General features: G+C 43.3%; 4 protein-coding genes across 4 annotated transcripts; all 4 read left to right on the top strand.

Moving 5' to 3' along the window:
- Nucleotides 1-255: 255 nt before the first annotated feature.
- Nucleotides 256-2,655, top strand: LOC139649917 (protocadherin gamma-A10-like). The gene is made up of 2 exons (XM_071526427.1): nucleotides 256-584; nucleotides 1,872-2,655. Exons 1-2 carry the CDS (start codon nucleotides 256-258, stop codon nucleotides 2,653-2,655), a joined length of 1,113 nt encoding a protein of 370 aa, XP_071382528.1.
- Nucleotides 2,656-3,559: 904 nt separating this feature from the next.
- LOC139649916 (protocadherin gamma-A10-like) lies at nucleotides 3,560-5,965 on the top strand. Its single transcript, XM_071526426.1, has 2 exons — nucleotides 3,560-3,876; nucleotides 5,158-5,965. Exons 1-2 carry the CDS (start codon nucleotides 3,560-3,562, stop codon nucleotides 5,963-5,965), a joined length of 1,125 nt encoding a protein of 374 aa, XP_071382527.1.
- A 633-nt stretch (nucleotides 5,966-6,598) lies between these two features.
- On the top strand, nucleotides 6,599-8,995 carry LOC139649915 (protocadherin gamma-A10-like). The gene is made up of 2 exons (XM_071526425.1): nucleotides 6,599-6,943; nucleotides 8,228-8,995. The coding sequence occupies exons 1-2, from the start codon at nucleotides 6,599-6,601 to the stop codon at nucleotides 8,993-8,995; spliced, it is 1,113 nt and encodes a 370-aa protein (XP_071382526.1).
- Nucleotides 8,996-9,896: 901 nt separating this feature from the next.
- LOC139649914 (protocadherin beta-4-like) lies at nucleotides 9,897-12,302 on the top strand. Its single transcript, XM_071526423.1, has 2 exons — nucleotides 9,897-10,213; nucleotides 11,495-12,302. The coding sequence occupies exons 1-2, from the start codon at nucleotides 9,897-9,899 to the stop codon at nucleotides 12,300-12,302; spliced, it is 1,125 nt and encodes a 374-aa protein (XP_071382524.1).
- The last annotated feature ends 194 nt before the right edge of the window (nucleotides 12,303-12,496 follow it).

Raw genomic sequence — 12,496 nt, 5'->3', positions numbered from 1 at the left:
AGATATGTGGCAGAGCCCCCCCTCCCAACATCTCGTTATATTAAAGAGGGAAACAGTCGGACATACAGCATACAGCCCTCGTTACGGGAAGCAAAAGACTTAGAGCTACAATTCTTTTGTTTCTGATGCGAAGAATATGGACAAATTCAGTTTAATATCTGGCTCTTAAATCCTATGGAAAAGAAGGATCTTATCACTTTGGAATACAACGTAACTGTCATTTATTTTTTGGAAGATAAAATATCGGACAGAACAATGAGACGGCAAGTACTGTTGTTTATCTCGATTTTCTCTCTCAGTTCAGTGCGCGGACAGGTCAGCTACTCCATTCCTGAAGAAATGGCAAAAGGCTCTTTAGTCGGCAACGTAGCACATGATTTAGGGCTCGATGTGAAGAGACTGAAGTCAGGCAAAGCACGCATCTATACAGGAGACAGCGCAGAATACATCGAGCTGAATAAAGAAAAAGGAGTACTCCTTGTGAAAGAGATAATCGACAGAGAAGCGCTCTGCGGACAGACGACGCCTTGTGCTTTACATCTCCAAATTACACTCGAAGATCCTATTGAATTCTATACTGTTACAGTCGAAATAAATGATATAAACGATAATGCACCCAGCTTTAAAAAGGATGAGATGCAATTTAGAATTAGTGAGTCGGCTGTAGTCGGAGCAAAATTTGTTCTAGAAAGAGCTATGGACCTGGATGTCGGTGTAAATGGACTGCAAACATATTCCTTAAAACCCACAGACAATTTCCATCTAAAATTGCAAAATCAGCAAGACGGTAGCAAAAAGGTTGAGATGGTGTTGCAAAAAAATCTAGATAGAGAAACGGAAGAGCATCTCGCTTTAACTCTCACAGCTAATGATGGTGGCGATCCGCAGCTTTCGGGAACAATGAGAGTAAAAATTTATGTGCTAGATGCCAATGACAATGCCCCAGTATTTACGCAGGAAGTCTATAAAGCTATTATAATGGAGACGGCTTCAAAAGGCACGATTTTAAGTACTGTTAGTGCCACTGATAGAGATCAGGGTTCATATGGTAAAGTATCATATTCATTAACAAACACGTTAGATGATGTTCCTGTCATGTTTGAAATTGATGAAGATAATGGCGTGGTAGCGTTAACTGGCAACCTGGATTATGAAAAAACACGGCATTATGAGATTCATGTGCAAGCAAGTGATGAAGGAGGACTAACAGACTCGTGTAAGATCATTGTTGAGGTGACAGATACGAATGATAATCACCCATCTATTAATATCATGTCCAAAACCAGTGCAATCTCAGAAAATTCCCAGCCAGGAACAGTGGTAACTATTATTAACGTGCAAGACCCAGACTCCGGTGAAAATGGCAAAGTCACGTGTAATATTAATGAATACATTCCATTTATGATGAAAACAACGTCAAAAAATTTCTATAGCTTAGTGACAGATAGTGAGCTGGACAGAGAGAGAGCCTCTGAGTATAATATCAGTGTGACCTGCTCTGATGAGGGAGTGCCCTCCCTCTCCAGCAGCGTCACTCTCACCTTACAGATCTCAGATGTGAATGACAACGCGCCTGTCTTTGAGAGGAGCTCATATGAGGCCTACATTGTAGAAAACAACACACCAGGCCTATCTATATTCACAGTGAAAGCCCGAGACGCTGACTGGAACCAGAATGCCCGTGTTTCTTACATACTGGAGGACTCCTCGGTTAACGGAGTGCCCGTCTCCTCATATGTGTCCGTTAGCGCTGATAGTGGAGTCATCCATGCAGTGCGCTCTTTTGACTACGAGCAGATCAAGGATTTCCAGTTTCTCGTCAAAGCGCAGGATGGAGGCTCTCCTCCACTCAGTAGCAACGTGACTGTGAAAATACTGATCCAGGACCAGAACGACAACGCCCCCCAGGTTCTGTACCCAGTCCAGACTGGTGGCTCTCTGGTGGCTGAAATGGTGCCTCGTTCAGCAGATGTGGGCTATCTGGTCACTAAAGTGGTGGCTGTTGATGTGGACTCTGGACAGAATGCCTGGCTCTCCTATAAACTGCAGAAAGCCACAGACAGGGCGCTGTTTGAAGTGGGCTTACAGAATGGGGAAATAAGAACTATCCGCCAAGTCACTGATAAAGATGCTGTGAAACAAAGGCTGACTGTTGTAGTGGAGGACAACGGGCAGCCCTCTCGTTCAGCTACAGTCAATGTTAACGTGGCGGTGGCGGACAGCTTCCCTGAAGTGCTGTCGGAGTTCACTGACTTTACACACGACAAGGAGTACAATGACAACCTGACTTTTTACTTAGTCTTGGCTTTGGCTGTAGTTTCCTTTCTCTTTATCACGTGTTTAGTGGTTATTATATCAGTGAAAATATACAGATGGAGACAATCTCGCATCCTCTATCACTCCAGTCTCCCGGTGATTCCATATTATCCACCACGTTACTCAGACACTTTGGGGACAGGGACTCTCCCACACGTGTACAATTACGAGGTGTGCAGGACGACTGACTCCAGAAAGAGTGACTGTAAGTTCGGCAGAGCCGGTAGTCAGAACGTGCTGATAATGGACCCCAGTTCTACAGGGACGATGCAGCGGATACAGAGTGACAAGAGCATCCTGGATGAACCAGACTCTCCTCTAGAGGTTAGAAAGTTGTGACCGTCTCTTTCCTATTTCCAATTATTTTGTGCAAATCAAGATCATGTTACTGGTGCATTCGTTTCAGCTAAGGTATGTTTCTCAAACCAAGTGCCACGTCTTCCGTGGCACTTGGAAAATGCACGTTTTCATTCCAATCAAACACTACACCAGGTAATTTCACAGCACACCTTCAACCACAGAAGAGATTAAGTGAAATAATTGGTCGCAGTCTGTGATTGGAACGAAAACCTGTATTTTCACGGCCCTGGCACATGATTTGACACCCCCTGATCGTCTCCACGCTTGTCTTTTCAGCACCTCGGAGAGCGACAATGTAGGCTACCAAGTCCTGTACATCCATCTGTATTGTGTTTTCATTTTTAGGCGTCTGACGTTCTTGGCTTCCTGTCTGGCAGTACTTTTGGGGTGTAATTCATTAACACATTGCTTTTATATTTCCAGCATTCAAAAGTGTTGCTGACCTATCTGAACGCAACATTATCAAAGTATACTTTTTGGAAATTATAATGTGCTGAATTAACGTCCAAACTTGCTTTAATTTTAATCCCACTTAATATCCAGTGTGACTTTGCATACACTAATTTCGTTTTGACATTATTTGCTGTAGTTTTTATTTTGAACTCAAAGGGCCGCTGTTGGCCAGCGTGTTGAAATTGTATTATAGAGGTTTAGTAGGTCCTCCCCCATCATGTCGATATATTGGAGAGAGTAAGAGACAGGCAGAACGCAGTCCGCTCACAGAGAACACTGAAGAAGGGGAAAGCTGGATACATTCTTTTGTTCCCTATATGTGGATTGTGGTTGATTTTTTTGTTATCGCCTGCGAATCGAATTAAGTATTAACTGCATCGTGGATAATAGTTTTCTTTCCGTGGTGCAAGAAGAAATATCGGCCAGAACAATGAGACGGCAAGTACTGTTGTTTATCTCGGTCCTCTCTCTCAGTTCAGTGCTTGGGCAGGTCAGCTATTCCATTCCTGAGGAAATGGCGAAAGGCTCCATAGTTGGTAACATAGCACAGGATTTAGGGTTAGATTTAAAAAGGCTGAAATCAGGTAAAGCCCGTGTCTATACAGGAGACAGTACAGAATACATCGAGCTGAATAAAGAAAGGGGAGTCCTCCTTATCAAAGACAGGATAGACAGAGAGGCTTTATGTGGAGAGACGACGCCTTGTGCGTTACATTTCCAGATAATTCTGGAAAATCCAATGGAATTGTTCCGTGTAACCGTAGAAATCACAGACATAAACGATAATACTCCCAGTTTTACAAACGCTGAAAAACGTTTTGAAATTAGCGAGTCTGCTGTTATAGGATCTAAATTCGTTTTAGAGAAAGCAATTGATTCCGACATTGGGTTAAATGGCCTACAAAGCTACTCGCTTAGACCCACTGACAACTTTGTATTGAAACTAGAAAATCAGGCAGACGGAAGTAAAAAGGTAGAAATGGTTCTGCAGAAGTCCCTAGATCGAGAAAAGCATGAACAGATATCGCTAGTGTTAACTGCAATGGACGGAGGAGAGCCGCAGATGTCAGGTACAATGCAGATATACGTCAACGTGTTAGATGCGAATGACAATGCCCCTAGTTTCACTAAACCACTGTACAAAGCAAAAATAATTGAAAATTCTCCAAAGGGGACAACTATAACGATTGTTAGTGCATCTGATGACGACATCGGCTCATATGGAGCAGTATCATATCTGATTTCTAGCAGCAAACGTCTTTTGTCTGAACTGTTTCAAATCGATAGAAAAAGTGGTGAGATTATCCTACTCGGTGAAATAGATTATGAAAAAGCGAAGCACTATCAAATAGATATTGAAGCTGTAGACAATGGAGGACTCTCAGATTCCACTAAGGTAGCAGTTGATGTTATTGATATTAATGACAATAGCCCTCAGATGAATATAGTTTCAAAATCAGATTCTATATTAGAGGACTCTCCTCAAAACACTGTAATAGCTATGTTAAGCGTGAATGATCCGGACTCTGAGAATAATGGAGAGGTACAGTGTCGTATAAATGAAAACATTCCGTTTAAAATACAAACTACATTAAATGGATTTTATAGTTTAGTTACAGAGGTAGCTTTGGACCGGGAGGTCGCTTCTCAATATAATATCAGTGTGACTTGCTCTGATGAGGGAGTGCCCTCCCTCTCCAGCAGCGTCACTCTCACCTTGCAGATCTCAGATGTGAATGACAACGCGCCTGTCTTTGAGAGGAGCTCATATGAGGCCTACATTGTAGAAAACAACACACCAGGCCTCTCTGTATTCACAGTGAAAGCCAGAGACGCTGACTGGAACCAGAATGCCCGTGTTTCTTACATACTGGAGGACTCCTCGGTTAACGGAGTGCCCGTCTCCTCATATGTGTCCGTTAGCGCTGATAGTGGAGTCATGCATGCAGTGCGCTCTTTTGACTACGAGCAGATCAAGGATTTCCAGTTCCGAGTCAAAGCGCAGGATGGAGGCTCTCCTCCACTCAGTAGCAATGTGACTGTGAAAATACTGATCCAGGACCAGAACGACAACGCCCCTCAGGTTCTGTACCCAGTCCAGACTGGTGGCTCTCTGGTGGCTGAAATGGTGCCTCGTTCAGCAGATGTGGGCTATCTGGTCACTAAAGTGGTGGCTGTTGATGTGGACTCTGGACAGAATGCCTGGCTCTCCTATAAACTGCAGAAAGCCACAGACAGGGCGCTGTTTGAAGTGGGCTTACAGAATGGGGAAATAAGAACTATCCGCCAAGTCACTGATAAAGATGCTGTGAAACAAAGGCTGACTGTTGTAGTGGAGGACAACGGGCAGCCCTCTCGTTCAGCTACAGTCAATGTTAACGTGGCGGTGGCGGACAGCTTCCCTGAAGTGCTGTCGGAGTTCACTGACTTTACACACGACAAGGAGTACAATGACAACCTGACTTTTTACTTAGTCTTGGCTTTGGCTGTAGTTTCCTTTCTCTTCATCACGTGTTTAGTGGTCATTATATCAGTGAAAATATACAGATGGAGACAGTCTCGCATCCTCTATCACTCCAGTCTTCCGGTGATTCCATATTATCCACCACGTTACTCAGACACTTTGGGGACAGGGACTCTCCCACACGTGTACAATTACGAGGTGTGCAGGACGACTGACTCCAGAAAGAGTGACTGTAAGTTCGGCAGAGCCGGTAGTCAGAACGTGCTGATAATGGACCCCAGTTCTACAGGGACGATGCAGCAGATACAGAGTGAGAAGAGCATCCTGGATGAACCAGACTCTCCTATAGAGGTTAGAATGTTCACATTTTGATAATAAAAAACATTTTTGAAATCGTCGTTCACGGGCAATATAGCTGCTGCACCTTGGACAGCGACAACTGAAGTATGGGTTCTCGTTATCGCTCTCTCTCTCTCTTTCTCTCTCTCTCTATCTATCTATCTATCTATCTATCTATCTATTCTGGTTTAATCAGTAGGTAATTGTTTTTTGTGTTAAACATTTCTCTTCGTTCTACAACTTGTAAAACACGTGCAATTTTCTTTAGTTGGGCGATTAATGAATTACACTTTCCATAAAAGTACTAACAAATGTCGAACTAAAACATCACGATTTATGTTTTTTCTCATGTAGTTTCCTACTCTGAACTCAACGGGCCGCTGTTGGCTAGTGTGTTGCAGTTTTAAATCAGTTTTGTACCAGAACCTCCTCTGTCATCTCGGTGTATTAGTGAGAGAGGGACAGTGTAACGTCAGATGCAGAATGCACATTCCAGGTCACAGCCAACGTTTTCCACGGACATTTCAAGCTGGAATTATTGTGTTCAACACTCGTGGATTAAATTGATATTCCTTTTACATTTCGAATTTACATCGGACGGAACATTGATTGAAAAACGGAAGGAAACACGTTTGTTGAGGTGCGACAGAAATATCGGACAGAACAATGAGACGGCAAGTACTGTTGTTTATCTCGGTCCTCTCTCTCAGCTCGGTGCTCGGCCAGGTCAGCTACTCCATTCCTGAGGAAATGGCGAAAGGCTCTTTAGTCGGTAACATAGCACAGGATTTGGGTTTAGATGTTAAACGACTAAAGTCAGGTAAAGCTCGTATCTATACAGGAGACAGTGCTCAATATATCGAGCTGAATAGAGAAAGAGGAGTCCTCCTTATTAAAGAAAAAATAGACCGCGAAGCCCTTTGCAGACAGACAACGCCTTGCGCTTTGCATTTTCAAATTACTTTAGAGAGCCCATTAGAATTATATCCGATTACTGTCGAAATAACAGACATTAATGATAACGCTCCTGCGTTCCAAAAGGACGAGAGAAGATTTGAAATCAGCGAGTCCGCAGTGATCGGTTCTAAATTCATGCTAGAGAAAGCGATTGACCCTGATATAGGACTGAATGGTCTTCAAAGCTATACACTTACGCCCAGTGATAATTTCTTGCTGAAATTACATGGTCAATCTGATGGAAGCAAAAAGGTAGAAATGATTTTGCAGAAACCTTTGGACCGAGAAAAACAAGAACACATATCATTAGTTTTAAAGGCTGTGGATGGAGGATTACCCCAAATGTCAGGAACAATGCAGATTAATGTTACTGTGTTGGATATAAACGACAATGCCCCTGTTTTTAGCAAACCTGTTTATAAGGCAAGTGTTACAGAAAACTCCTTAATGGGAACCCTCGTTACAAAAGTGAGTGCGTCTGATTCAGACAAAGGCTCAAATGGAGAGGTGACCTACGTCATCGGAAATGGTATGGACACAGTTTCAAAGCTATTTCACATTAATGATGAAGGAGATGTGATATTAGATGGTCCAATAGACTATGAAATAGCAAAAAATTATCATATCGATATAGAGGCAATAGACCAAGGTGGCCTCTCAGATTCGAGTAAAGTAATTATTGATATAATTGATGTGAATGACAATAGCCCTATTGTAAATATGATCTCAAAATCGGGCTCAATACAAGAGGATTCTCCTCATAGCACAGTCATAGCTTTAATGAGTGTAAACGATCCTGATTCTGAAATTAACGGCCAAGTCCATTGTGTAATTAATGAAAACATCCCATTTGCAATTAAGTCTACATCCAGTAGTTTCTATAGCATAGTAACAGACAGTGATCTGGACCGAGAGAGAGCCTCTGAGTATAATATTACTGTGACTTGCTCTGATGAAGGAGTGCCCTCCCTCTCCAGCAGCGTCACTCTCACCTTACAGATCTCAGATGTGAATGACAACGCGCCTGTCTTTGAGAGGAGCTCATATGAGGCCTACATTGTAGAAAACAACACACCCGGCCTCTCTATATTCACAGTGAAAGCCAGAGACGCTGACTCGAACCAGAATGCCCGTGTTTCTTACATACTGGAGGACTCCTCGATTAACGGAGTGCCCGTCTCCTCATATGTGTCCGTTAGTGCTGATAGTGGAGTCATCCACGCAGTGCGCTCTTTTGACTACGAGCAGATCAAGGATTTCCAGTTTCGCGTAAAAGCGCAGGATGGAGGCTCTCCTCCACTCAGTAGCAATGTGACTGTGAAAATGCTGATCCTGGACCAGAACGACAACGCCCCTCAGGTTCTGTACCCAGTCCAGACTGGTGCCTCTCTGGTGGCTGAAATGGTGCCTCGTTCAGCAGATGTGGGCTATCTGGTCACTAAAGTGGTGGCTGTTGATGTGGACTCTGGACAGAATGCCTGGCTCTCCTATAAACTGCAGAAAGCCACAGACAGGGCGCTGTTTGAAGTGGGCTTACAGAATGGGGAAATAAGAACTATCCGCCAAGTCACTGATAAAGATGCTGTGAAACAAAGGCTGACTGTTGTAGTGGAGGACAACGGGCAGCCCTCTCGTTCAGCTACAGTCAATGTTAACGTGGCGGTGGCGGACAGCTTCCCTGAAGTGCTGTCGGAGTTCACTGACTTTACACACGACAAGGAGTACAATGACAACCTGACTTTTTATTTAGTCTTGGCTTTGGCTGTAGTTTCCTTTCTCTTCATCACGTGTTTAGTGGTTATTATATCAGTGAAAATATACAGATGGAGACAATCTCGCATCCTCTATCACTCCAGTCTCCCGGTGATTCCATATTATCCACCACGTTACTCAGACACTTTGGGGACAGGGACTCTCCCACACGTGTACAATTACGAGGTGTGCAGGACGACTGACTCCAGAAAGAGTGACTGTAAGTTCGGCAGAGCCGGTAGTCAGAACGTGCTGATAATGGACCCCAGTTCTACAGGGACGATGCAGCGGATACAGAGTGACAAGAGCATCCTGGATGAACCAGACTCTCCTCTAGAGGTCAGAAAGCTGTAACCGTCTCTTTCCTTTTTCCAATTATTTTGTGCAAATCAATATCATGTTACCGGTGCATTCGTTTCAGCTAAGATATGTGTCTCAAACCAAGTGCCATGGAAGACCAAGAGTATGCAGGTTTTCATTCCAATAAAACACTACACCAGGTAATTTCACTGCACACCTTCAACCACAGAAGAGATTAAGTGAAATAACTAGTTGCAGTCTTTGGCTGGAACGAAAACCTGTATTTTCTCGACCCTCCATGGCACATGATTTGAGACCCACTGATCGTCTCCACGCTTGTCTTTTCAGCACCTCGGAGAGCGACAATGTAGGCTACCAAGTCCTGTACATCCATCTGTATTGTGTTTTCATTTTTAGGCGTCTGACGTTCTTGGCTTCCTGTCTGGCAGTACTTTTGGGGTGTAATTCATTAACACATTGCTTTTATATTTCCAGCATTCAAAAGTGTTGCTGACCTATCTGAACGTAATATTATCAAAGTATACTTTTTGGAAATTATAATGTGCTGAATTAATGTCCAAATTTGCTCTAATTTCAATCCCACTTGATAGCCAGTGTGACTTTGCATAAACTCGGTTCGTTTTGACATTATTTGCTGTAGTTTTTATTTTGAACTCAAAGGGCCGCTGTTGGCCAGCGTGTTGAAATTGTATTATAGAGGTTTAGTAGGTCCTCCCCCATCATGTCGATATATTGGAGAGAGTAAGAGACAGGCAGAACGCAGTCCGCTCACAGAGAACACTGAAGAAGGGGAAAGCTGGATACATTCTTTTGTTCCCTATATGTGGATTGTGGTTGATTTTTTTGTTATCGCCTGCGAATCGAATTAAGTATTAACTGCATCGTGGATAATAGTTTTCTTTCAGTGGTGCAAGAAGAAATATCGGTCAGAACAATGAGACGGCAAGTACTGTTGTTTATTTCGGTCCTCTCTCTCAGTTCAGTGCTCGGGCAGGTCAGCTATTCCATTCCTGAGGAAATGTCGAAAAGCTCCATAGTTGGTAACATAGCACAGGATTTAGGGTTAGATTTAAAAAGATTGAAATCAGGTAAAGCCCGTGTCTATACAGGAGACAGTGCAGAATACATCGAGCTGAATAAAGAAAGGGGAGTCCTCCTTATCAAAGACAGGATAGACAGAGAGGCTTTATGTGGAGAGACGACGCCTTGTGCGTTACATTTCCAGATAATTCTGGAAAATCCAATGGAATTGTTCCGTGTAACCGTAGAAATCACAGACATAAACGATAATACTCCCAGTTTTACAAACGCTGAAAAACGTTTTGAAATTAGCGAGTCTGCTGTTATAGGATCTAAATTCGTTTTAGAGAAAGCAATTGATTCCGACATTGGGTTAAATGGCCTACAAAGCTACTCGCTTAGACCCACTGACAACTTTGCATTGAAACTAGAAAATCAGGCAGACGGAAGTAAAAAGGTAGAAATGGTTCTGCAGAAGTCCCTAGATCGAGAAAAGCATGAACAGATATCGCTAGTGTTAACTGCAATGGACGGAGGAGAGCCGCAGATGTCAGGTACAATGCAAATATATGTCAACGTGTTAGACGTGAATGACAATGCCCCTAGTTTCACTAAACCACTGTACAAAGCAAAAATAATTGAAAATTCTCCTAAGGGAACCAGCATAACTATTGTTAGTGCATCTGATGACGACATCGGCTCAAATGGAGCAGTATCATATCTGATTTCTAGCAGCAAACGTCTTTTATCTGAACTGTTTCAAATCGATAGAAAAAGTGGTGAGATTATCCTACTCGGTGAAATAGATTATGAAAAAGCGAAGCACTACCAAATAGATATTGAAGCTGTAGACAATGGAGGACTTTCTGATTCCACTAAGGTAATAGTTGATGTTATTGATATTAATGATAATAGCCCTCAGATTAATATAGTTTCTAAATCAGAGTCTATATTAGAGGATTCACCTCCAAACACTGTAATCGCTATGTTAAGTGTGAATGATCCGGACTCTGAGAATAATGGAGAGGTACAGTGTCGCATAAATGATAACATCCCGTTTAAAATACAAACTACATTAAATGGATTTTATAGTTTAGTTACAGAGGTAGCTTTGGACCGGGAGGTCGCTTCTCAATATAATATCAGTGTGACTTGCTCTGATGAGGGAGTGCCCTCCCTCTCCAGCAGCGTCACTCTCACCTTGCAGATCTCAGATGTGAATGACAACGCGCCTGTCTTTGAGAGGAGCTCATATGAGGCCTACATTGTAGAAAACAACACACCAGGCCTCTCTGTATTCACAGTGAAAGCCAGGGACGCTGACTGGAACCAGAATGCCCGTGTTTCTTACATACTGGAGGACTCCTCGGTTAACGGAGTGCCCGTCTCCTCATGTGTGTCCGTTAGCGCTGATAGTGGAGTCATCCATGCAGTGCGCTCTTTTGACTATGAGCAGATCAAGGATTTCCTGTTCCGAGTCAAAGCGCAGGATGGAGGCTCTCCTCCACTCAGTAGCAATGTGACTGTGAAAATACTGATCCAGGACCAGAACGACAACGCCCCTCAGGTTCTGTACCCAGTCCAGACTGGTGCCTCTCTGGTGGCTGAAATGGTGCCTCGTTCAGCAGATGTGGGCTATCTGGTCACTAAAGTGGTGGCTGTTGATGTGGACTCTGGACAGAATGCCTGGCTCTCCTATAAACTGCAGAAAGCCACAGACAGGGCGCTGTTTGAAGTGGGCTTACAGAATGGGGAAATAAGAACTATCCGCCAAGTCACTGATAAAGATGCTGTGAAACAAAGGCTGACTGTTGTAGTGGAGGACAACGGGCAGCCCTCTCGTTCAGCTACAGTCACTGTTAACGTGGCGGTGGCGGACAGCTTCCCTGAAGTGCTGTCGGAGTTCACTGACTTTACACACGACAAGGAGTACAATGACAACCTGACTTTTTACTTAGTCTTGGCTTTGGCTGTAGTTTCCTTTCTCTTCATCACGTGTTTAGTGGTTATTATATCAGTGAAAATATACAGATGGAGACAGTCTCGCATCCTCTATCACTCCAGTCTCCCGGTGATTCCATATTATCCACCTCGTTACTCAGACACTTTGGGGACAGGGACTCTCCCACACGTGTACAATTACGAGGTGTGCAGGACGACTGACTCCAGAAAGAGTGACTGTAAGTTCGGCAGAGCCGGTAGTCAGAACGTGCTGATAATGGACCCCAGTTCTACAGGCACGATGCAGCGGATACAGAGTGAGAAGAGCATCCTGGATGAACCAGACTCTCCAATAGAGGTTAGAATGATATACTGGTAATGAAATTGTACATTCACAAAAGGATAATCATTTCTGTCTTTGGATTTACTGTCATGTAACTTTTTGAATATAAAGTATGATTCATTGTAATTACTGATTTTAGTGGCACGAATTGAGAGATATTAAAAAGTAGTTATTTTTGTGAAGGTGTGTTTTCGAGCTCATGAGTTAGTTGGATTATATCAACACGTTTA

Source organism: Centroberyx affinis, unplaced genomic scaffold (genome assembly GCF_046629955.1).
Source record: "Centroberyx affinis isolate AG114_WGS23_722 - 3 ecotype Tasmania unplaced genomic scaffold, CSIRO-AGI_Caff_v1 ptg001411l_1, whole genome shotgun sequence".
NCBI lineage: Eukaryota > Metazoa > Chordata > Actinopteri > Beryciformes > Berycidae > Centroberyx > Centroberyx affinis.
This window is presented reverse-complemented; position numbering and strand designations above follow the sequence as displayed.

What these genes read in the sequence shown, in the direction of transcription:
- LOC139649915 (XM_071526425.1), top strand. Translation starts at nt 6,599, where the DNA reads ATGAGACGGCAAGTACTGTTGTTTATCTCGGTCCTCTCTCTCAGCTCG. An exon ending in TTACTGTCGAAATAACAGAC is followed by an intron (nt 6,944 to 8,227) that starts ATTAATGATAAC and finishes CTGATCCTGGAC; the next exon opens with CAGAACGACAACGCCCCTCA.
- LOC139649914 (XM_071526423.1), top strand. Translation starts at nt 9,897, where the DNA reads ATGAGACGGCAAGTACTGTTGTTTATTTCGGTCCTCTCTCTCAGTTCA. An exon ending in CTGGAAAATCCAATGGAATT is followed by an intron (nt 10,214 to 11,494) that starts GTTCCGTGTAAC and finishes TCCTCCACTCAG; the next exon opens with TAGCAATGTGACTGTGAAAA.
- LOC139649916 (XM_071526426.1), top strand. Translation starts at nt 3,560, where the DNA reads ATGAGACGGCAAGTACTGTTGTTTATCTCGGTCCTCTCTCTCAGTTCA. An exon ending in CTGGAAAATCCAATGGAATT is followed by an intron (nt 3,877 to 5,157) that starts GTTCCGTGTAAC and finishes TCCTCCACTCAG; the next exon opens with TAGCAATGTGACTGTGAAAA.
- LOC139649917 (XM_071526427.1), top strand. Translation starts at nt 256, where the DNA reads ATGAGACGGCAAGTACTGTTGTTTATCTCGATTTTCTCTCTCAGTTCA. An exon ending in ATTGAATTCTATACTGTTAC is followed by an intron (nt 585 to 1,871) that starts AGTCGAAATAAA and finishes CGTGACTGTGAA; the next exon opens with AATACTGATCCAGGACCAGA.